The 25,117-nt window shown below is 39.9% G+C and overlaps 2 protein-coding genes across 7 annotated transcripts in view; one reads left to right on the top strand and one right to left on the bottom strand.

The window, feature by feature from the left end:
- The window catches only part of usp10 (ubiquitin specific peptidase 10), a 23,861-nt gene extending 3,152 nt beyond the window's left edge, over window positions 1–20,709 (bottom strand). The window contains exons 1-14 of one of the 4 annotated variants that reach the window (XM_020098771.2): window positions 20,394–20,709; window positions 12,138–12,206; window positions 11,809–11,854; window positions 11,346–11,405; window positions 8,193–9,419; window positions 5,499–5,590; window positions 4,626–4,735; window positions 4,483–4,541; window positions 4,171–4,274; window positions 3,727–3,826; window positions 3,148–3,328; window positions 1,946–2,111; window positions 1,120–1,264; window positions 218–283 (exon numbers count right to left, since the gene is read on the bottom strand). In XM_020098771.2, coding sequence (XP_019954330.1) covers window positions 218–283; window positions 1,120–1,264; window positions 1,946–2,111; window positions 3,148–3,328; window positions 3,727–3,826; window positions 4,171–4,274; window positions 4,483–4,541; window positions 4,626–4,735; window positions 5,499–5,590; window positions 8,193–9,419; window positions 11,346–11,405; window positions 11,809–11,854; window positions 12,138–12,206; window positions 20,394–20,414 — 2,446 coding nt within the window. In that variant the 5' untranslated portion in view covers window positions 20,415–20,709. The remainder of the gene's footprint in view (window positions 1–217; window positions 284–1,119; window positions 1,265–1,945; window positions 2,112–3,147; window positions 3,329–3,726; window positions 3,827–4,170; window positions 4,275–4,482; window positions 4,542–4,625; window positions 4,736–5,498; window positions 5,591–8,192; window positions 9,420–11,345; window positions 11,406–11,808; window positions 11,855–12,137; window positions 12,207–20,393) is intronic. The other 3 variants (XM_020098772.2, XM_020098773.2, XM_020098774.2) reach the window with 3 other exon arrangements.
- On the top strand, window positions 19,752–25,061 carry marveld3 (MARVEL domain containing 3). Of its 3 annotated transcripts, none has more exons than XM_020098775.2 (5): window positions 19,752–19,933; window positions 21,922–22,058; window positions 23,129–23,398; window positions 23,568–23,665; window positions 24,190–25,061. In XM_020098775.2, exons 1-5 carry the CDS (start codon window positions 19,856–19,858, stop codon window positions 24,798–24,800), a joined length of 1,194 nt encoding a protein of 397 aa, XP_019954334.1. In that variant the 5' UTR covers window positions 19,752–19,855; the 3' UTR covers window positions 24,801–25,061. The 3 variants fall into 3 exon arrangements, with proteins under 3 accessions (XP_019954334.1, XP_019954337.1, XP_019954335.1); XM_020098776.2 differs by lacking the exon at window positions 19,752–19,933 and adding an exon at window positions 21,563–21,657; XM_020098778.2 differs by lacking the exon at window positions 21,922–22,058 and having other exon boundaries at window positions 19,801–19,933.
- Window positions 25,062–25,117: the final 56 nt, after the last annotated feature.

Here is a 25,117-nt window from a genome sequence, read left to right as displayed (position 1 = left end):
AGCCAAATTAAATTGAACCAGACTTGTTCTGAAAACCCTTTGTGATGATCTCAAAGCATTTCCTGGTTTTAAATGAAAGAATGTGTTCAGATTTAAGACAGATGGACAAACATTCTTATTGTAAACTTCTCAGCACCGTTATCTTGTTGGATGAATGAGTAGATGCGGACATTTTGCAATGTGACTTGAAAACATTAATAGCAAAACACAAGCACACCTGCAAAGAGCCGGTAAGTTCTTTGGCCTTTCACAACTTTGCTCCGGACTCCAGAGGACAAGAGGTCTGAAAGGAAAAACACGAATATTAGACCAAGACACTCTAATCCACGTATTAAATTATAATTAAATACAGAATGTGTTGCATCATGTTTTTGCTGCAGAACAATCCAGTCATCAGTGAATTCGTCCTTCTTACTGATGCAGAAGACATTTTAAATGTATTAGTTGAATAACTGCAGCCACAACTTAAATGTGATGCTATTCTTCAGTTTTATCAAATGTTGCTATGTAATATTGTGACATGTATTTAAAGGTGCCATACATAACATAGGTCTAGTGAAAAAAGTCTGTTTTTGCACAAAATGGTGAAATAACTTGCTACATGCTACTTTCACCACAGAATCGGGATCCTGAGTCATCCTGAATCTTCTACAGTAGCTGTACCTGGTTACCTTGATTTTTCATTATTATATGCATTTATTTTTTGCTTGAAGTTTGTTGAAATGTCTTGTGGATGTGCTGCAAACCAATTTCCCCATTGTGGTAAATAAAGTATCCATCTAATAATCAACCTGATTTTGCAAACTGATTCAAGGCCATTTTCCTAATTTGAGCTGGTAGTTCATTCCCCCTTCGCCACTGTCTTTAAATTCCAAACAGTCTTTCTGAGGAGGCAAAATGTGCCGAGTGTGTGACAAAGACCTTTTCATGTGCAAACTCAATGATTTAGATATTTACCGAAACTTAAAAAGCCTCTTGATGCATGTTTTAGAACTTTGTCAAGGTTATTGGAAACAGTCTTGTACTCTTAAATGCAATAGTGTCGTCATGATTGGATGACATCAACTTTATGGACAATATATAAAAAAGGGGGCTTTCATCCAGATTGTGGGTCTATACCTTTGCTGATTTCCAGGTCAACAGGGTAATCAATGTTCTTGGTGAGTTTCTGGCAGCCTCCAGTCTTTTCAAAAACAAATCTTTTCAGATGGAGAACCAGCACAGGGGGCAGTTCTTCCAGGGTCACCCTTCGGCTGATCTCAATCTGGAAATGAGGACAGAAAGACAAACACGTTTATTTGAAACTCTAGACTTTGACAAAAACCCAATAAAGTTCTACTTTACAACACGGGAAAGACGGAAACAGAACAGGAGGTGACATTTTGTTAGGAATACAAGAGCAGCTAGCTGAACCTTCGAAAAGAGACACACATGAAATCACTATGTTCTCTGACTTTATGAGTATAAAAGACAAGTGTCAGGCTGTGGACCAAACTTAACTGTTTCTAAATGTGAAAAAGATGAGAATAATGTCACTAAAACACACACTTCAAAGATGTCCATTACACAGCTGTAAAGCAGATGTTGCCTGCACCGGTTTGTTCCAGCTTCATGTTCACTGTCTGTACTGTTTCCAGTCGTGTATTTTCCACAGTGGTGAAGTCTTGTGCTCTCAGACCAAAGGCAACATTTAACAAAAGTGAAGATAATTAAATTAATATGAGGGGCCAACATTACTCCTCGTTTATATCTTAAACTGTCAGAACACACGCCAAGCACCAAAACATTGACTAAAATAAATCATATTATAAAGACCTTAAGCCCTAAAAAAAAAATCTGCAATAAAAGAAAAAGAAAAAAAAAAGATAAAAGCAGCAAATATATTTTATATGTAACATAATTCATTTGTAATGTATTAATATGAGAGTTTAATCTCATTGCTTACCTCCTGCTTGGTTTTAGAAGTGTAGCCCTGGACCGACTCCCTTGCAACCAAGGTTTCTAAAGCCTCCTGGACAGTGCGGATCTTCTCTGACTGGATGTCCAGCTGCAGGGTAAAGAAAGGCTGCAGAGTGGCCGACTCTTTAGAGTTCTGTTGATACACCACCGATCTGACAAAGAAACAAAACGCACCATTACAAATCCTGAAGAATTACAAGTAAGACATCTAGTAACTGTAGGGCCATTTATAACTGAGGCAGGTTCATGGTTAAACATTTAAATATCAGTGTCAATGCAATACATTCCAACATTTGTACCAAAAAAATTATATTTTTTACAAGTTTCTTTGCTGCATGTATGTGATCGAAACAGCTACTGATGAATTCATATTAAAACTGAAAGAAATTGAATTATTGCACTGATTCCTTGAGATAAAGCAGTAAGAAGTCCACGGGTTGAAGCCAAACTCAGTGGGTGTACAGACAACCCTCTGTAAACACACACTCCTGTATTCCATTTCTCTCTGGTCACAACCGTTTCTAAAAAAATAATTCTTTAAGACATTGCAACCAGTGTAGAGTAAGACTGTGCCAAGCCAGAACCACAGAGCATATTATTTAAGCAAGCTACACCCGCACAGGTTCTTAACTTTCCAATTTGTCTGACAGCTAAGACCTTTGTTTGTGGATGGGTGCCCCATGTCATGCTGTCGAGACTTCTGACCACAACAGACCCACAGTGACTTATCTGGACGGACTGTGGTGTTTGGTGGACAATAGTGGGACATGGCTTATGGCAGACTGATCCTCAATGACCATGAACAGGGGTCAAAAACATATCGTCATAACCTTAGTGAACCAGAAATGCCCCTTTGAGATCAGAACATCTCTTTTTCCAAGGGAGACCTGGCAAAGACAGCAGCACAAATAAAATCTCAAAGTTACAGACAGAAAAACAAAAAGACAAAGGGAAACAAATCCAGACACGAAGATCCCATATTTCAAGATTTCAGCTCTATAACAAGGCAATTCAAAAACAATGATTCTATTCCATGCCAGAGATGCAAAAAACAAAAGAGCCATCACAATTCTTCCCCCTGAATTCAGTGGTGACCAAAAGTCTAAAACCACTTTTCCCATAGATTTATTTAACTTCACATTGAAAAGTATTTGTGAAACGCATGTTCCCAAAAACCTGTCAATGTACCTGATGTGACCACCGAAGATATCAGTGATGGGTGTGCGGACAAAGTCAGCTTGGCGAGTGATGGAAGTCTTGTTTCTGGGACCAACTTGCTCCCACTCATCCTCGCTTCCTTCTTCCTCTTTTTCAGCAACATCTTCCTCCACAGCTGGCTGAGACTCAGGTCCGTTGGGTGTAGAAGCTTCTGTTGAGAAAAAAACCCCCAACAACATTAAAGATTAATCACATCAATGACCTATGTACTTAAAAATGTCTTGAAGTAAGTAAAAACTATTCCTTTCAATTTAAAACTCACAAGAAATCCCAAAATTGTCTGTGTTGTCTTAAAACAAGTTTGGATTAAGTGGATAATGATACAAGTTTAATTTTAAACTGGTGAATAACACTAATTTACAGGAATTATCTGCATCATTGTCTATCATATTCATCAAGTGTGTTTGCTGTTACCGACAGATGTGGAGTAAATCTCTAAAATATGGAGACTAATCATATGAGTAGTTTCTATTCAGTTAAATACTATCTTTAATGGCCTTATCTCAGTTGTGATACGGTTTTGATTTAAAAGAGGTAAAAACTGCTTACTCTCTTCCTGAGGTGATATTAGTTTTTTCAATGCCAGCATCTCCTCGTGTAATCCGTTGAGAGTGAAGCCAAGATACTCCTCTGCATCTTCTTGTCGGCCCTAAGAGCAAAGCACAAGGACATCGGTACCAATTAAAACACGTGTGTGCACACATGAATGTGCAAGTAAGAGAAAATTACTCATTAGGTATAAAAAATAACATCTCATTCTGAGGATTTAAGTAATTTCATTCATATAAACTGAATCAGAATTGACTCAGCATGTACAACAAACTTCCGTTTTGCCTTACAGGTGAGCTGTCAATATCTGAGGCGGAAAAAACAAGAACATTTTCTTCGAGTACGGTCTGTTCCAGAGGATGTTTCAAACAAAATCTTAAATTCTTGAAGCACTGCTTTGAAGTGAATGAGTAATACATGAAATCCAGAGGCAGCATTAGTTACCTTCTCAGAGAGACTGGACTTGATGAGTGTGAGTAGTCTGTAAATGTAAGTGGGCTCAAACGGTACACCAGGACGAACGTCTTTCATGATCTTATCACCAACGGCTGAGGACACAAGTTTCACAACATGAGATTAAGACAGGAAATGTTATCGACATTTATTTTATCTTTGACAAAAAAAACCAGCAACAATTATCAGGCAGAATATTACAACATTATGTAGAAAAATGCTTTTGCAATTTCATAATTGAATTCTTTTTATGCATGTTATTATCTTCCAGGAAATGTAAAAAGAAATTCTGTGCAGTCTTACCTTGTTGTTTGGCTTTAGATGGCACAGGCATGTTGCTGAACTCATTCACCAGCCTTACACTGTCAGAGACAAAGAAACAATGACGACTTCTGAGTAAGAACACTTCAAACACTTTGAGATCAGCTTGCAGAGACAGCACTTACAAGTTGTCCATCATGGGAGTGGAGGTACAGGGTCTCTGCGTTTCAGTGTGCAGAGGAATGGACTTCATCAGGTGATACATGGGGGGACATGCAATCAGGGCCTGTAGGGTCTGAGTGTTGAGAGTCAGGGAGAAAAACGGTGCAGGAAAAGCAATACAATAGAGACTTTTAATCTTTCTTATATGGTACAAATAGATTGATATGTTCTAATATGTTGAAATGTCTGATACCAAAATAATGTCTCGAAGTATTTTAAATAGTTTATCTACTCAACGTACAGGAGAGAAATCTCACTTCAGCTTTCATTTGGATGGTAACTAATGATTATTTTCATTATTGTATTATCTGCCAAATATTTTCTTGATAGTTCATTTTGTCAATCAGAACAATAGGACTTAATATTTCCTGCAGTCCAAGGTGCTGTCTCACTGCGATATAGAACAGAACAGCATCGAATCATTTAATAAAACAAAATATTTGCATATTTCACCTTTTTCACTTTAAAAAAATGACCTTAATATTTCTTCGACCATCAAAATAGTTGAAAGTCTATTTCAGCTTTAATTTCCATTAAAAGCCACCAAAAGCAATTAGTCACTCATAACATGTTTTGAGCGTTCCGTTAAAGAAAAATGAAATTCTCTGACTTTTCCTGGCAGAGCTGAAACTCACTCCTCATCAAGCGTCAGCCAAAGAAAAACAACTGCATTTCAAAATAGCACACTATTTTTAAAACGCGTGTCTGGGACCGGAGTTCACCTGACTTAACATGTTAAGAGCAAATCATGCAGCCAACAGTGAACCAGAGGAAAGAGTAAGCCCGGGCCAGAGGGATTCAAAGCAGTCGAAACAGAAGTCGGAGTGAAAGGATACAGCATTGATATAGCACCAGTTTCCCTTGTTGATCAGTCCTCTCGGCTGCAAAGACACTGGTTTATGTATCAACTTCACATTCTCAATAAGTTCTGGGGATTCAAAACAAACAAAATGGTCTTTAACACGTGTGCAACGTAAAACAACGTAAAGCCACGTCAGTACAATGTTTTGACTAAGATACAGTGGTGAATATTAAAACAGACTTTCTCTCCTTAATCATGAATACATTTCATTTTGAACAAAGACATATGTTCCTCCTTCCATCCCTGCCTCTTGTGACAACAAGACAAGAGACTGTCTGAGGAAGAGGGAGGAGTTGCTGTACCACGCCTAGGAAGGGAGACTGTCATTCAAAAACACAGCTCCCATGGTAACGTGGATATTTACACAATCGCTATTTAAGACAGGAAACAAAAAAACATTAAACTATCTCTAACTACAAGAACAATCACATATACATTAGTCAATACAAACAGATCATCAGAAAATTCAATTGTTCCCCCAGTACTTACACAGAACCTACAACTATTGCTTGACAAAAAGGTGAGGCATCATCAGAACATGCCAATCAGTGGTGGGGGATTGCTAAACTCACTCTACGCTGGAACAACTAGTTTGAATGTTTTTAGCTATATTTATTATGTCCCACCTTTCAGGGCAGTTATTTACTCTTTGTGTCACCTAACATTTCCCAGTGTATCAGTTAAAAGAGAAAGAATAAAAAAGTATTGAGTATTTAAAGTTCAAAGTACTAATGGGTCATACTGAAAGAAAGATTTGTCTTTTAGGACAAGGATGTGACATACAGAGACTGTACTGAATGATGCATGTGGAATCACAGAGAACTGTGTGATCTGAAAGAGGCTCTTAGCAAACAATCATTTACTTTGTAATATTAGACCTGTGTTCAGTACATGACTATATATCTGCTTGTGGTCTCTATTTATAACTTTATACACCCTTGAGCATTTCTAACTTATTTAAGGCACTAGTGCAATGCTAGGCTTTAATGAACAAGAATCCTTTTTACATTTCAATCAATTCAATCAGTTATAGACTTCATCAACAGCTGGTTTGTGGCTGCGTTTGAACATGTCTCTTTTTGCCCGCCTGCAATTTTTTATTGTGGATTACGATGTACAGTCTTGTAATGCCGCAAAATGCTCCCCCAAAGAAAATAGAGAGAATCTATAGGATCAGTATTTGTGCTTTTCAGTGGTGCTGGTGGTTAAAAGAGAAACACCGGGACTGATGCCTTTCAAGACCAATAAATAATGTTCAACATGTAAAAATACAGCCATGAGCTTTTTGGTAAGTATACATAAGGAAAATTTTCCTCTTAATGGAAGGAACATTAAAATGAACAATGAGGATCTCTAGTTACGCCTGATAAGTGCTGTGTAGTTGAAAATGAGCAGATTTGACTGAAGAGTATTGCATTCAAAGTGGAACTCGAACCAAACGTTTGAGTAGACAGAAACAATTGAGGTCTCTGGTAAGTTCCCAACAACTCAAGCATGTTCATACATGCAGCATTATCAAGTTTATCTAAATAAACAAAATAAGCACTGCACACACTTCTTTAAGAGACAGAAGACAAAACTGTTCACAATGAGTTGGTGCAGTAAAATACATTGCATCTTGTATCTATTAAATAATGATCCTCAAAGTGATCTCAAATCAGACTTAACTGTGCTTGTAACTGATCCCTCTACATATGAGGCCAATCCACAATGGTTTGGCCTCAGTTTATTTTCTAACCCAACGTAATCAATGAGATGTTTCAAGAAATAATTCTTCCCTATTTTGCCTGACATGATAGTTTAACTTAAGAAAACATTGAAACTGTCTTTATCAGCAAATATATTGGTTTGAGTTTTGTTTGATTCAAGTTATCATATCGCCATAAGAATCAATAACAGGGTATGTGCAAAGTACTGTGTAGTACCATTTACTTTGCAGCTATGAAGGGAAAGTGAAGGTAAACTATCCCTTTATGTAAATATTTTATGGCATCTAAGCAGGAGCCTGAAATATGGCAATTGCACCTTCTTAACCATATCTTGAAATATGAATAAAGTATTTGCACATAACATATTGTAAGCCTCTTCAAATATCACACAGGCACATTCAGGTGTACTTTCTCAAAGGAAGATCCCTCTAACAAGATAATAAAAGATTCCAGAAACCACCAACCCGTGCTTAAACTCTCTGGGGAGCACATTCTGTCCTCACAAGGTATTCTGTGACTACTTATACTGGTGGTGGGTTGTGAGATAACACAAATGACACAACTGTGACTAATGACTTACTATCTAACAGCTATTCAGGATGTAATATCACCATCTAGTGTTCGCTTTTTGGAATTTCTTGAACATAAAAACATATCTATAACTTCTATGTGTAATAAGGTGTTATTGAGCAATTTAAGCTGCTTAAATAAAATAAATATAGGATATACAGTTATCAGTAGGAGAATATTATGTTGGGCCACTTATCACTTCAAACATTAAATGATTAAAACCTTTTAAAACACAGGAAAACAAGGAGTAGGGACAAAGCAGTTGACTCAATGCTGTCACCAAGTGGAGTAGAAGGGAATTTAGCAGAAATGCACATCTCTACTTTAAGCTAAAACATTAAACTGTGTGATGGTTTGTTTCATATAAAATGAATATCTACATTTAATACCTGCAAGTTTAGGGGCCATGGGATCCTCTGATACATGGACAGGGCCATCTCTGATCTCCCCGACTTTCTCGGGCTCCTCTGGTGTAGCTAGGGAGGGAGACACGACTTCCACAACATTCTTTACCTCCACAAAGGCCTGAGGGCCACCAGGCAGAGGCTTAGAGTTGTGGAAGAGGCTAGCCCAGGACTTGGGGAGGTTGGCAGTGGGTGCAGCTGGAATCACAGGCGACTGGGCCTGGTCTGTCACTACAGGCTGTGCAGCAGAGTCTGGGGAGATCTGCAGAGTCTGCTCCCCACTCTCACAGTCTTCTTTATGTCCATCTGCACTGATGGAAGTTTCACTTTCCGCTAGCCCATTGGCCACCCCACTATCTGCTACCTCGCTTTCCTCCAGTTCAGTAGTTGTAATGGAAGTGGTGACAGAGGGGGTGGCCACAGCAGTTGAAGCAGGAAGAGGTGATTTGGAGCAGGGGCTGTGTGGAGTATCTGAAAGTTCTGGGCTCTGTGGAGCCAAATGATCTGGCTGCTGATCTGCAGTCCTCGGTCCTTCTGTCATCCCTCTGCTTTGAGAGGAGGATGAACAAGAGGAAGTTGCATTGTTGCCATCTGATAAAGAGGCAGCTCCACTTGGTAAGTCCAAAGAAGAGTCATCAGGGCTATCACAAGTCCTCTGATTGGCAGTGGATGGGGGGGGGGACTTGGCTGCAGCCACAGCAGCTGTTGTTGCCATAGAGACAGGTCCAGGGGTGGAAAGTTCAGCCCCTAACAATGCCTTACCGTCCACATCCTCAGCACTGTGATGTGGGCCACCGAGTGCATGTCCGTTCACCAGTGCTGTCATAGGTGTCCCATCTACTGTACTGCTGCTGTTGCCAGTTGATGGGTCCAAGTAGTTGTAGTACCCCGGCGGTCGCTTTTTCTTTTTCTTCTTCTCTCGCTGTCCCAGGCTGCCAGGGAGTCCGTCCATGTCCTGGCAGGCCTGGTGATTGTCCAGGGCCGAGATCTCTGAGTCAGGGCCATCCAACGAGTTGAAGTCTGTTTCATCGGGAAGGTCGGCTGCCGGAGGAGCCGTCTGTTGGGCTTTGTGGGCCGACTGGCAGCCCAGGATGAACTCTGGAGCCTGGGGATTGAGGGTGCTCGAAACTTTGTACAAAGGATCGTTCACCCCAATAGGCTTGGAATCCATCACCTCATCAACACCAAACTCAATGCGCTGATAGTCTTCTGCTGCAGATGACATTTGAAAATTAGAATCAAAATTTTGCCTTTAAATACAGCACACAAGTGATATTTCAATCAAAACCTGTTTTACATAAGTGACAGCTGGAGAGTTTGGATTGAATTACTATTTCCCATCACTCAACAGGAATCATGGGAGCTGGCAGCCATACCAAGTGGTGATTCAACATTTAGTATTTCAAATTCAGCACAGGGGTGAGGTAGTTTTGATAATCACATTTAATGACTGCTTTTATAGATTATTGACAAGTAGCAGCCAGCTATCAAATGAGCAGACTTTAAAGCCGTGTTATATGTGGACCTAGACTTCTATTTTTAACTGCTCTGATGTTAAACATTTTGTGAAAACAATTTAAATTAAGATTGTGACGCAATCCCAGAGGAGAATGATAATATGACAATTCTGATTATTTTACTAACAGCACATTTGATTAATTAAACAATGCAAAAATTATGCTTCTCATTTCTGTTGATATTTCCACATGCGTAGTATCGACTTAATATGACAGTGGCTGCATTGTGGGCTTCACGGTCTGGTAGTTTATCACCATTTGCTTCTCCGTGATGCAGATGACGTGTGTGTGCTCTACCTACCTATCTATCTATCTCGCTCTCCCCCCCTCCGTATTCCACAATATCACGAGACTCCCTTTAAAATCGTATACTTTTGAGAGTTGTTGAGTGAAGGGGGATTCTATCACGAGTGGTCGGTCTGATTGGGTTGTATAACCGCTTCAACTGCAGCCCGCTGTGTGCAACTCCCAGGTGAGAGCCTGTCACACCTGGCAGGACAGACGCTGTGCGAACAGGACTCGCATTTCTCTAGTATTAATGCCTTTCTTCATCAACTTTATGTGATGTGAAAACATTAGAGAAAGTGAACGTGTGTGTCCTGCTCATACAGTTCAGTAATTAAATCCCACACAATGTAACTCGTGCAGGTGAAACATGTGACACTGACGCAGGAATGTAATGTGGTGCTGAATTAAAAAACCAAAACGAACAACTTGACAGTAATAATGGACATTTGCTGACAAACTTCTGAGAAGGATTCAGCCCTGTAGTGCTCATTTGAATAAAGAGCGGAGGGGGTAAACAGGGCCATAGATCCCGTGATCAGTATTGGCTGATACTACTTTTAACTATTAGTGATCTGCCCCAAAAAACCTGATTGGAACACCCTATGCTAAAGAGGGAATTGTCTGAATATTGTTCATTCAGTGACGTAGATAAATCTGCATAATTTCTTCAAAACCATGTTTCAGCTACACACAAAAACAAATCAATTTTAATTCATTCATTCGTTACTCTGTGTTTTGTAGCAGCTTAAATAGGAAATTACTGTGCAGTGAGAGATGCAAAGTGAAAAGGTGAAAATCATGAAACATTAGTAAGAGCAAATCAGAAATATCAACCAAGTCTTTCATTATGACACAGGTCACCAAACTGTAAACCCTGATGTTCAGCAGGGGTTAAGAAGGTATGAAGACAGCAGTTACTTCCTCTACTGTGATTAGAAGATCTTCTGTTAGTGTTATTGGAATCACACTTCATCACTGTAAAATGCATTTGCAGTAAAATCATTACAATTTAAGGATAAATACAAACATGTTAGCAATCACATAAAACCATCACTGTACCTAGTAATGAAACTGTGATTGTTAAATCATATTAAAATTAAAACAGATTTTAATTCAACCCTTCAGAGGTGAAAATGCATTGTATGCAAGAGAAGATAAGATACTTAGCAGTATCTTGAGCATGCAAAGCTCTAGAGATTTGACCAACAGGCAAGAGAGAGAATACAGGCGCAAGGTTTAGAAAAGCCACCAGTTTTTGAAACCTGGATTTTGAGTTTTACAGCAAACGTACAAAAGCTAGTCAAACCACAGGGTGTCGGACTCCTCAACTCACCGCCAACCTGCAGTCCCATAGACTCCATAATATAAGGTACAGCAGGAGTGCAGTAACTTCCTAAATAATCAATACAAATCAAGGTAAGGCAAATATCATGTGCAAACGAGAACCATTTTAAAGAGAGGTGCCTGCTATTACATTTTTCATATGGTGGCTCAAAATCTAAAGAATAAAAATGGTGTGGAAAAATATTTTTAAAATCATTGAATTATTAGTCAAGATCTACCAAGATCTGTAATATATTATACAACTGTATCTATAAATATATGGAAATATAATCACATGAAAAGCATTGCCCTGCCAGGTAAGTCAGGGCAGCTCTGCCTGGGCTTCAAGCTTACAGTGTAAAGACCTATAAACTAAGAGCATGGCAATAGTCAGCTCCTGACGGCGGGCAGGGAATTTTGAATAGAAATATAACACATAATCTACTAATGTAGTGTATATGGAGTGTACATACCAGAAGACTGACTGACGCACTGGATTTTGTCATTGAACGGAGGAAGCTGAGGAGAAAAAAATTAATTAATTAAAAGGAAAAAAGAATTTCAAACAGTATAGGAATTACAACTTTTTCTAAATAAATACATAAATAAAAATCCCTCTCATTTGACGAACATTGCAGGGCATGCGCAGAATATAATTGTTTTATCTATCTGATTTCTGCAAGATATAATTGATCCCTCAGCTGTTAAGGTTTCAAACATATTTTACAGATATTTGTGGTGGGCCTGCCCTGTCTGTCAACTGTAAACATTAAAGCAAAATTATTAGGCTCCATTTTCTTACCTCAACATAACATCGTGGTGTCACAAAAAACTGATTGATCTCATCAGGGCTGAATTCCCCGAAGATGTACTGTGGGAAGAAATCAATGCAACAGTTAGTAATCAAAAAAATACGGTCATGATGCAAAATTCTAAATCCTAAATTACCCAACTTGTCAATGTTTCACACACATTTATTTGTGACCGTCGCCATTTTAACACTGTCCAACACATTTTTTTTTCTTTCTTTCAACTTAATATAATCTTTTTATTTAGAGTTGTGTTCAACACTGATTCAGTAGGTAGAGTAAGGGTCAGCGATCGAGACTGCAATGGTAGCATGTGCAAAGGTAAAGCACAACATGAAATGATGAGTCATGCAGCGTTAAACATGAACCATGAAGACAAACAGCTGTGTCATTGTCAATAATTAATGCATCATTCAAGCACTTGCAGTGTACATGGACATAGTATTTGAAGCTAGAGCTGAATAACATCAACAAAAGCAACTGATATCAGACGTATAACCTGGAGTCGAGTCCACATTGGAGGTGTCTGTCACAGCTACTTTGAGTTTATTATTCCCAAGAAGCATCTGCTAAAATCAAGCAAGCATCATGGAAGAGATCTCTGAATTCAATACAATTTGTATGAAGCTGGAAATGGTCACCAAGTAATTTCATAGACTTTAGATATGAATCAGTCGACAGACAAAGCATCTATAAATGGAGATGATTGAGTTCAGCCAAGATGATTCCAAAGACAGTGTGGATGCTCATGAATTGTTGTTGTTTGGGTTGATCCTGTAGCCCCAAGTATGGTGTCAAAGGGGAAACGCGTCCCTAAACATGACTCCAACAGAGCAGCTTTCACTCCTGTGGGCCTGAACATTATCAAGGGGAAGATAAACTCCCAAGTTTATCACAGTATCCTACAGAATTATGTCAAGGTGGCTGTCTGCCAGCTGAAACGCAGACGTTGGGTGATGCAGCAAGACAATTATGCTAAATATGAAAGTTAATCTGCAGAAGATTGATTTCAAACAAAGACAATTCACCTTGCATGGTGGCTCAGTTTGAGCCCAAATCATTAACCAACGGAGATCTGCGGAATGACCTCTAGAGAAATGTCATAAGAATGTCGCAATTAAAGCAGTAGCACAAAGAGGAATGGTGCAAAATTTCTCCTGATCTGCAACTAATCAAAGCACTTGTTTGAGGTTACTTCTGCCAGAAAAGCGGTTCTTTCCAAAGGGTCCCACAATTTCAACAATCTAATATAAATAAACTCTACAGTGCAGTATTTTCTCTTCATAAAAGTGTGACAAGTGAAACTGAAATATTACTTGGCCGCAGCAGTGAGTGACGTTTAGTTCAGACAGTGTGATTGGAAAGATACACAAATTCAATGAGCTCCAATGATTATGAGCAAATCAACATTCAGCTGCGGTTGCTCATTTTCAGTCGGTTCCAAGTCGCTGCTGTTGGTTACAACAACAAACGTTACGGTTCGTCATCAGCTGTCACTAATTAAACTTGGCTCCTGTTTGTGTGCTCACTGCAAAGTTGTCAGTGCTTGTCAAATATTGTTTGCGAGACAAGAACCACCGAACTATAACGATGTACAACCATGGGTGAACAGATTCTTCAGTTCCAACAAATTTAGAGTTGGACATCTTTCTTTTGGATGGAGTCATGTCGCTGTCAGGTTGTTGTCATAACATGTCATTAATTCAAAGTTATAAAATGTATATTTTCGGACCATAATTTTGAGTATTTGGCTCAAGAGGCTCGTATAAAATAACTTCTCCACAGCAGAGTTATTTCAATGTATCATTGTTTAATTAATTAACATCTGAGTTTCAGATAGGACCAAGTATCAGCAGATACCCAATGTTTAACAGACTCTGTTTTGGATCAGAACCAAAAAACTTGACCAGGATCACTGAAAAAATACAGTTTGAGGCAGAAGTGACCTACAGCCTGGATGGAATATTAACATGTGGCTAAAAATAAAACAAATCATTTGATTAAATTGCTGGCTCAGGCTCACCTCAGGCCCCCCCACACTGCGCATTAGAATTTCGAGTTAAGTGCTCGTACCGATTGGGTGAACTGTCAATGTACCTAAGAGACGTCAATTACCACTCAGTGCCAACAAGCCAATAACCATCCACTGACTGTATAATTAAAAGCAGGGTAAGAAAAATTGCACTCTGCTTCACACATAATTTAATTAAACAAATGACTCAAATGCAAGATGCAATGTCCCTCTACCTTGATATCCCATTACTCCTCATATTTATGATGTAGATTGTTTAACAAAAAACACTATCATATATCTTATTAGCTGTAATTGTGCTACACCCGTCACACGACCGCTGGAGCTTCAGGGGAAACACCACACTGTGCCACCAAGTGTCCACATGAGCATGGAAAACAAAGCCGAGAAAAGGTGAAATGAACTCACTAGCCATGCTAATCCTCTTCAATAAACAGAGGGACGTGAAAAGGGAGGGCACAGAGAAAAGAAAGTGCAACTCAAGCACATGTAACTCTTTGCAAACGAGGCCCCACGCGAGGGCCCACAGTGCTGAAATGGCACTACAAGCGACAAACAGCCAGCCATAATCCAATGGCCTCAGGACAGCTAATACAATCACAACAGAAAGAATGTCTCTTTGCTTCTTTCTGCAGGCGTGCCACACGTACCACACTAAGCTCCCCTTGCTGTTTGTTTGGACTGAGGATTACAACAAATTAGCCATCTGTATGATTCAACACAGTTAAGTGACGACACCACACACAACAGGAATAGAGGAAGGGCCTAACAACAGATAGCTGGGCTGCAGAAGTATTAGAAAATGGGTTATAAAAGTATGAGATTTTGGAAGTGTGACGACAGTTTTCGAAATATCAGTTTCACTGTATTACAAATAATATTCCTGACGGAAAAGAAACCACAAGTTTTATGTTAAGCATGTTAGTTTGCCTAAGCAGTGGTGGAGGAGGTACTCACATCCTTTACGTAAGTAAAATAACTAATACCAGACTGAAAACGTTATAGTTTGTTGAGGTGGAGCACATTAACAATCAATCATTAATTATCGTTTTCTCCATAATTGATTTGTTGTTTTGTCTGATAAAAGTGCAAAATGCTTCACAAATTCTCTATACTAGTATCAAAATAGTTGCCCATTTACTGTAGTTGTGTGACTAACACAGACAGACACCTATGTCGTCCCTGTGAGCTGTGAAAGTGCATTTTGTGCATTTCTATGAGGTCAGATAAGGGTCAGTGTGAGGTAACCGAACAGAGGGACAACTATGATGTAGCCAGACCAGTGACGTGATAAATCTTTTCAATAGCACATTTTAAGGTTGACGTTAAAATCTAATATGCATTTGTCAGGGATTATGGTTTTAAGTGGAATACTTTGATCTGCATGGAGAGATGATATTTCTCCATGATGGAGGACTGTGTTTTCAGTGTTTCCTATTTCCACAGCCACTTTGCACCCATTGTAATTTTTGAGACATCCAAAGTAATACCATGCTACTGATTTCTATTTCTATTTGGTGGATGGAGATTATCATTATGGCTTCTCACTGGGATTGTCTCTGTATTAATGTGGGGAGAGAGTCTGACAGATTGTGGAAGTGACGAGCATGTGTTGCACAAGTGAGATTCTCCGTTTGTTTACATTTTTTCCCAATAACAGTAACAAGCAGTTCACTTTTTTCTGTAGCCACACAATATACAATAATCATAAGTTAAACAGACAAGTCTAAATATGATTGTTCACTGGCAGCAATCAATACATTTTATATGTACACATTCCCCTAGTAGACTTAAATGGATTTAAACAAGTCATATAACTATAATATCCCAGAACCACATGACTACTCTGACAATCTATGAACTCTAAACATAACTGGGGTTACAGCCAGCACTATTGTGCTCATTCCCTTAAAGTGGCATACAGCGTTATTAATGGACAACTTGGCTGAACTTGATAATGCTTCAGCACCACTACAAATAAGGTCAGACCAGCTTTCAATGAATCCCTGGAGCATACCTGAGCCTGCATATTAGAGTTATGAAGTAATAGGTTAACTCAGTGATAAATAAGCGTGACACATGGAGTATGACAGTGGACGAAAGGAATTATTGTCATTTATCAGCTTCAAGACAGGTGCTATCAAACAAAAATAACTCATTCAACAATATGGCAACACCATTTACTGCAGTCAGTGTTTCCCAAATTATAAATAGGCCACGAAAACAACCATCTTAGTTATCAATTATCATGATTTTAAGTTATTCAAACTTGCCTATTAGGCTATGAAGAAGGAACATTTTATTGGCTTGGTCATTTTACCACCAGCTTACTGATATCAATTATCAGAATAAATATTAGTGACGTTATGTACAAATTCCAGACTCTGTAAAACCTTCTGCTGTTCCAGAAAGGTTAGAAAGGAGGACACAAAACCACTTTAAGAATCCTACATTCAATAGTCCATTACGACAAAGATGGCAACTGTGACAACTGTATAACACATGTTCCACCACTCTTCCAAAACAGTCACCTGTCTATCCGTGAAACATAGCAAGCCAACTGTGCATTGTTCTGTTGTAAGCGCAGAGTTGAGGTCTGAGATACTTTAAATTTATGGTGGCAGCAGACGCAGACAGATTTCAAATCAAGAGGGAAGAATATCAAATAAGAAGTTTGTACTTTTAACTTTTATATGTTTATAATCAGATGCACTTCCTGACGATGGCCACTCCAACAATGCACCATGTACATTCCTGGGATATCAGAGCTACATGAACGGATATTCTACTTCGTGGATGACACCTAAATTGCAGAATAACCCCTGAGCATTTGGACATGTTGCTATATCTGAATTCAAACCAGTAGACAAGCTGTCAGCTATGCTCTGGACTGAGATAGGCCTGGTCTATTCCTTTGATTTATAGTCTGACCAATGTGACACGTTAACATTTTGTCCATTTTTTTTTTAGAGGTTTCTGTTACAGCACTCATGATGCTGGAGTGTGTGTGTGTGTTTTCGTTTGTCACATCAGCTATCTGTGAAACAGAAAATGCCTGTTGAATTTACATAGTCGAATAATAAAAAGCACTAAAGCCTCATTCATTCATTTTTTTTATGTGTCTACATTATATATCATATTTGTTCTATGTATTTAGTATAGCATGAGAAGTGAGAAATGATTCTACTCTTCACCAATTACCCACACACATAACTTGCTAAACTCACACCCGTGTTCCTGGATAAGCATGGCATCGCAATACAGGACACTGGACATGTAATGTGCGCCTGCCCTGATGCTGAAGCAGCGGTGGCAACCATCCTGCAGCACCGGGTCAGAATTGTTATCGGTACCTTCAGTGCTGTAAAAGAAAACAAAGAGTATGCTGACGTTTTTAGAATTTTGGCATCGACTTGGTAACAAAGTATCAGTTCTGATGACATCCCAAGTACTCATGTTGTTGTAAAGGAAAAGTTGGAAATTTAATCTAAAGGTGAGACCACAGTGAGGGAAAAATCATGACTGGTAATGCTGATTCATTTGTAGCGACACTCCTGGCGCATTTTCATTCAGTATGCATTTGGCCATGACTAAGCAGAAAATGTTGGGCAACTTAAACAAGTGTCTGATTTGTTTGTGTGGTATTCCCAAGAATGGTTATGAGTCTTAGTATCCAGCTCAGAATTATGCTTTGGAGGAAAACTAGCATTGAAAACAGTAAAAAGTTGCAGATGTGCTAAAGAGGAATTCCATTCTATTACAATGAATACAGCTGATGTGGTTTCGATGAAACTTATGTTTGACTGCATTTTTCATCAAAGAAGAGTAGATCAGGCAGTTAGCACGCTCTGCCATGGAAGTTTCCTGCTTACGCCGCGTCACTTGTCTATTGAGTCGAATTATATAAACAGTTGTCATGTTCAATAAAATAAAGATGTGTAGGCAAAGTATGGTTCATGTGTGATTTAAAGTTTTTGGAAGACAGGAAATATAAAGGCATGAGGACATAATCTATAACATGTAACTATGACGATGACCAATGCTAAAGCATATGCCTGAACTCAACCAATGAGCGTAAATGTGACAAGGGAAACTACAAGGATAGATATTGTTTTTACTTTATGCTTCAACAACTTCAGCAAATACCCACATCAATGGTATCATTGCATTGACGAAGACTAATCAGAAATTACTGACACTGTTTCATAACTGTTGAAACTATACAACAAAGAGAAGAAACCTCAATTGCAGTTGTCTATATTTCTAATTGCAACACAATAGGTAACTATAATTCATATTTCATAGATACTGTAATAATTATTTTAAGCATTGTTTTGAAGTAATGTGTCTGTCATCATCTCACACAGTGGCACAGCCTTGCTATATATAGATGAAAAATATACAACATAAACATGTTTCTTTTAAAAAGGAAAGATCATGGATTTAGCATGATAAATGACCATAAGCAGAATATTAACATATGTTACTGAATTTACCGGTTGTTAGACTGAAGCTCAGTTGTATCTGCTGCTGTATTTCCAGCATGACCAGTTTTGCTAAATTCACTCAAATAAATAACATGCCTTCTGCTGCCGGTGTCTTGTTCTGCCTCTGATAATTTGGCTGCTTCACATGTTTAACAGCGTATCATTCATTTGAGTTTGGTCATCCAATCCATCTTAAGGCTATAGTTTTAGAAATGAAACACCACTCGCCTATATATTGATAACTCCTCATAGAGTAAATCATTGTGACAGGAACATTTTCATTTATATATTCGCTCACACAGTATTTTACACAGAGGGAGAGTTGTTTAGAGTTTTTGTTAAACATGAACAGTTGCCAACAGTGACAAACGAACCAGATCAAATAGTTGATCAGGGTCAAAATGTGGTTGCCTGAGGAAATTAGGCAGCGTTGAAAGAGTTCCACTGTGATGTGCAGCCCTTTCTGTCCCTTGTTACATTTGAATAGAAAATCTAATGTCATTCCACTTATTCTCCGCGTATTTATTCAGAACACGACAATAAACCAACATCATGGTAGAACATGTTTCAACATAAAGATGGAGCACGTGTTGTTCATTCATTTGTAAGAACAGGAAGTGTGAAAGCATGCAGAGTTAAGTCTTGGGTCAGGTTTGAACAGTCGTTAGCCACGTTGGTTCATAAACTGTCAGGCACGATTGAAGCATGCATCTCAGGATGTTTTCATTTTTAATAATGTGGATTTTTGTTCACCTTTGATTCGGTCAACTACCAGAAACTTCAGGCCTGGTGTGTCCCTGCATGCACAGCTAGACTTCAAAATGGGCCTTCCCACATGACAGCTAACTTCCTCACATATAACACCAAGCTTGCTAAGTTACCGGGAGATACCGCCTCACAGGACCGCACACCGGCCCAGGAACGTGCAAGCTCCCCGGTGATTCTGGTAGTTTCCCTATTAAATAACTGTTCGCTATGAACCAGAGGCCTCCTGTCGCATTTCTGTTCAGCTAACCAGCTAGCGCGCTGACTGCAATGTACAACCACACCACCTGTGCAAAGCTGTTAGCTTGCTAGCAGCTAAATGACCAGCAGGGAAACGTAGCATCCGAGATATCGACGGCTTAGAACCTGCAAATAAATCAACGCAAAACACTCCACAAACTCGCCAGCACGGCTCCCGAGAGTCCAGATGAGAAGTAACGAGCAGCTGGAAGCAGCTATGGAGATGTGCGCTGGTGGGAGGCCTGTCGCAGGACTGACTGAGCAGGTGGGCCATGCAATACACGCAGCAGTTTTGTGGGTCACTTTTCTCTGGGAATTAACACATGACACTTGTAGCATTTAGCAACGGAGCGTCGCTGACTTTGGATAAAGCGCAAGTTCCGTGTCTTTTAGCGAAACGTAGCAGTCGAGTCCCGAAAAACTGCAGCAAAAACTACCGCTGGCCCATTTGAATGGAGGGACCGAGGGCCTGTTAGCTACCATGCTGGTGCCGTTTCAATGGGGCTTAAGGGGGGCATTAGCAAGCACTTTTCAGTCCCTACGTTTTCAATGACACGAGGAGCGACACGTTTCAGGTAACAACTCGAAGCTGACGGATGTGCTTCAGTAACGTGGCGCTGATTTAAGTGCGAACGGTGAAGAGAACTGCGGCTGCACGCAGCGCTGTACACGGCGTGCGGCAGGCGTTGTGTGCCAGGCTAACGTTAGCCAGCTAGCTTAGCTACCTGGTTACTGTGAGAAGCCATGCTCCCGGTGAGGTTCCCTCTCCTCCGCTGACAAGACGAAAACTCCCCCGGGAAGGTGTTGTAGGTTTGTGGTGACAGTCACGAAACGTGTCCTACTGCGACGCCATTGTCATTTTCCCAACGGTGTCCTGCCAGTCGTGAGTTTCGCTCCGTGTACTGCATCAGCACTTCACGCCGCTCGCCTGGCCGTCACCGCCATTTCTGCCTGCCATCTTCCTCGCTTGCTAGCAGAGCCAGCGCGCGGTCGCTTGTAGCGGCAGCGTGAGCCCGACACGAGCCACAAACACTTCCGGTCAGGGTTCGCCCCAGGATTTCACAATAAAGGTCTCCATCCTTTCCCCCCACAGAGAATTTCCTCCTGCGATATACTGTCAGTGATAGAAGTATTGAAGACCCTTTGCATGGAAGCATATTGCATTCAGTTGAATCAACGATTTATCTCGTTGATTAAGAACAACAGCGTATTTTATCATCGAATTAATTCAGAAAACAGGGCTACGTTTCTGATTTAACGAGATAATTAAGTAATTGATTCAGAACAGCAGAGCAAATGTTTTTTCTCAAGTGAATGCAATACGCTTCTGTTCCTTTACGCATGAGCACACTGCAAAAATAGTGCATTAGAATTAATTATATCATTTCAGCGTAAATGTTTTGAAAATGTAATAGTATTAAAACTAAAAGAAAGGTTCCCAGTGAGTATTTTACTATATTTACTTTTATATATTCATTATATTATGAATGCACCAACTGGCTCATCATAACAGTTAAATTAGTTCTTGATAAGTCATAATCCCAAACAAAACATTTTTATTAAACTAGGTCTGCTGATAGTAAGTCCAGTGCACTGGGGTCCTGAGGCAATGACAGCAAATTTACTTAAAGGAAAGTGAAACAATTAAATCTGCCGTATTATTACCTCATGGATTATTACCTAAAGTAAGCCACAGTGTAGCTTCAACTATTGAGGTCTTTAGTTTAACTGGTAATTTCATTATATTCATTGGTCATTGCTTGTATTCTAGAATTTGGTGAATACATCGATTGAATGAGCACATGGGACAAAACGAGGAACAAAACATCCAACGCTCACACTTTTAAGACACATTTATTTTGAAATGTAAAGGCCAGGCCGGAAATACCTAATAGGACTTTTACCACGAGCTTCATAAGCGTGACCGCGTGCGCTGTGTGCGTTCACGTCCGGGTTGAGGCATGATTCGCCAATTTTTGGTTTTTGGAAGTTGAGTATGACTGCTGCCAATATTTTTATACCCTTTCCGGTTGTTATTGACATTTAGAGACGCTCCCTGTCAGCACTTTACACTCCAGTAAGAACAGAGCAGTGGATCTGAAGATGATGCCTGGTTTCTGTCACCACTAATAAAAAACAATAAAGTGTTAATAATCCAAGGTTTTACATATATGTGATTCATGTATTTCACAAACGTTATGCTGATATAATGTGAAAAAAAAGAAGCTGCAGAAAGTAAACTTTTATTCCCAGGTGCTCACTAGTGGGCGTGGCACAGAACAGGTGCGCGACGGGAGGAGGAAATGTGAAACCGGAAGTGTGAAGAGCTGGAATGTTACTTTCTCGGTGTGTGAACGTAAACAAAACCTGATCGCGGAGAGACTCTCACAGTAAGGAACTATAATATATATCCTTCTTCTTCACGAGCCTTCGACTGTTTCACTTTTACGTAAAAACATTGAAATACACGGACGAACTTTGTGGGAGGGTAGATCAGACTGTTTCTCTGACTTTGGAGCACGTCGACAATCCTCTGGGCTCCCACGTCGACGACTGTTTTTATTTGATATGACCAGATTTATAACTATTAAAGCAAGCTCATAGAATCTGGAGACCTCGGTGATCTAGTGCGAGTGGAATGTTTGTGGCTGCCGGAGTCTTTTCAATCTATCCCAAAAAAATCTATTTATTAGCTAGTTTAATGACTGAACATAGAAATAAGCTTGATCGTATCAAATAGTAGGTTTAGTACTGTCATGCTACTGATTTAAGCTGTTGAGACCCTTCAATATAGATAATAATATAGCCCATATATGTTTATTCAGGTGTGTTTTTGTTCCTTTGTATATATTTTATTTTTTGTAGCTGTGTTGTGTTTTATATGGACTCAAAATCTGAATAATTACTGTCATTATTTCCTTCTTCTGCATGTGGGCCCCCAAATCATCCCCTTTTCCTCTTCTAACCACTTTCCCATTCAGATTGGCTCTCTCTTGGATGCATTCCTCGGCCAAAGCCCAACAGTCCCCTTAGATTTAACCAGGCTGCACCAAATTCCACACACTCATAGATTTCAGTTCCCTAAATACGCCTGATTTTGATCCATTAATTATTCCTTAGGAAAACCCCCCAAAATTCCTGGATCCTTAACTTAATTCAATGGGTACTTCTCTGGCCCTTACCGCATTCCATCCACCAAGTTTCATTGAAATCCATCCAGCTTATTTTGTGCAATCTTGCTTACAGACTAACAAACTAACAAACCAGCCAACAAATGCACAGGAGTGAAAACATAACGACCTTGGGTGAGGTAATAAAGAAACCTCTGTGTTTGGACGTTCACCTCGCCCAGCCATTCATCTCCATTAATTAACCCTTAATGCATCTTTACTGTCCATGGTGGCAGCAACAGAGGCCCAAGCCAACAATCCACTTTACATGTCCACATCTTCTTTTGTAGGCAGAAGATGCCAGAGAGGGGGAGACACCAGCAGAGGAGCGATGCGTATGCAGAGTACAGGAGCAGGGAGAGGGACCACTCACAAGATGGAGACCACTCTCCCTACGGTGACAGAGGTCGCAACCAGAAGCCCAGAGACACGGACAAGAGAGGCTCTGCTGGTGACAGGAGGGCCAAACAAAACAGGCAGAGGGACATGACAACTGCCACTCACAAGGAGCCACCTGCTTACAGAGACCACAGCCAAGACCGTGAAGGACCCTCCACACTGTAAGGGACCTGATGCTCTCTGTAAACAACAGCCAGCACTCACTGTCCTGTCTTTCCACACAAACTGAAGATCACCTGGGGCAGGGCTATGTAATCATGTGAAATGAGATGATTTGCAGAGGAAGAATTGATTCTATCTCACTTAAAACCAACTGTATTGTTTTTATAGGTCCAGAGAGACACCAGTGCTTCACTCTGAAGGGGAGAGTTATGAGCAACAACACAGACAAGCTCTTTACAATCTGAGATACGTCTTAACCAGTAGAGGCAAGTATAATTATCACAGGGTGCTTCTGTGAAATGTTACATGCAATCAAAGCTCACACAGTGAATTTCTTGAATTTGTTATGATGGCACCTGAATATATTTAACAACATACATTTCTGTGTAATTTTTTCCTTTTTCAAATCAACCACTAAAAGTTTTTCAAAAGTGCAGAGTATACGTGCACAGTGAGCGACCAGTCAGAATGGAGCATTCAGAGTGCTAATTTGAGTTGACTTGTGAAATCAGTTCAACATTCTCAACTCTGTGGGAAACAGTGCCTGTTCCTTTAGTTGTTACCTTCATAAAGCACATAGTCAAAACGTTCCTTGGACAGTATTTGATAATAAACCATAAGCTGGCTCTCAGTAGAGCACATACCTCCAACAGCAGCAACAGTCCCCTCAAATTTAATTGACACAATCATAGATATCAGTCCCCTAAATATAAAAAAACATTCTCAAAATAAATTGTCATTGTTTCAGCTCTATATTCTGTTCGGTATCATATTTATCCTCTGTCTCCAGGTCTGTGTCAGCTTATGGAGTTGTTTGTGAATCTGCTCATCGTCATCTGTGCTGGGGTGCCACATAGCAACAACGGGGGTTACCGGGACCTGGCCAGCCTCGGCGGCATCTACTATTACCACTTTGGTGGAGCCAATGCCTTCACTGGAGCTGACGCAGACAGGGTAAAGGAGCTGGACCGGCTGTTCCATCAGCTCAAGCGGCCTCCATACATCTTCACCATGGCCTGCGGTGGGGTTCTAATGGTCTACGCCTGCATCATGCTCGGCCTGGGGATTTTCCGAGTCCCTTACCGCTACCCGCCTGTGCTGCTGGGGGAGGCTCTGCTGAACTTCCTGATCGGCCTGGGCTACATCCCTGCCCTGGCCTTCTACTTCATTAAGCTGCAGGAAACCTACAATAATCCCATCTGTGAGGAGAGAGAGCAGATGTACAAGAGCAAAGGGCACAAAGGCTTTGAGTGTCAGTTCCACGGTGCAGACATCGCAGGTGGACTCTTCGGGGTGTTGGGGGTGTTTGTGTTCATCTTTGGTACGGTGTTAGCTGTCAGAGCTTTCAGGTCAGTGCGAGAGCTAAAGAGGCAAAGGACAAATGAGGACAATCGTTTTTAAGATGCCTTTTCTCTTTGACATATGGCAACAGTGGGATTAAGAAAGAATCCCTATGAGAAGAAACTGTGTTAGGTTTAGTTACATTAGGTCTTCACTTGCAGAATCAACTTTTTTATCCACTTTTATACTTTGATGAATTGTTTACATTTTTATTAGAGAGAATACTTTTTTTTATTTTTTACTTTTTACCTCTTCTCCAGTTTATATACCTGTGTATGATGTAACTGTGCAGTAATAATAAACAACTCAAATAGCATTTTATTATTTACCTATTATGTCATTTTTCATGAGAATTGTGCAGAATAATATTCTGATAC

This window comes from Paralichthys olivaceus, chromosome 1 (genome assembly GCF_024713975.1).
Source record: "Paralichthys olivaceus isolate ysfri-2021 chromosome 1, ASM2471397v2, whole genome shotgun sequence".
Lineage (NCBI taxonomy): Eukaryota > Metazoa > Chordata > Actinopteri > Pleuronectiformes > Paralichthyidae > Paralichthys > Paralichthys olivaceus.
The sequence above is the reverse complement of the archived record's forward strand: the minus strand, read 5'-3'. Positions and strand labels throughout refer to the sequence as shown.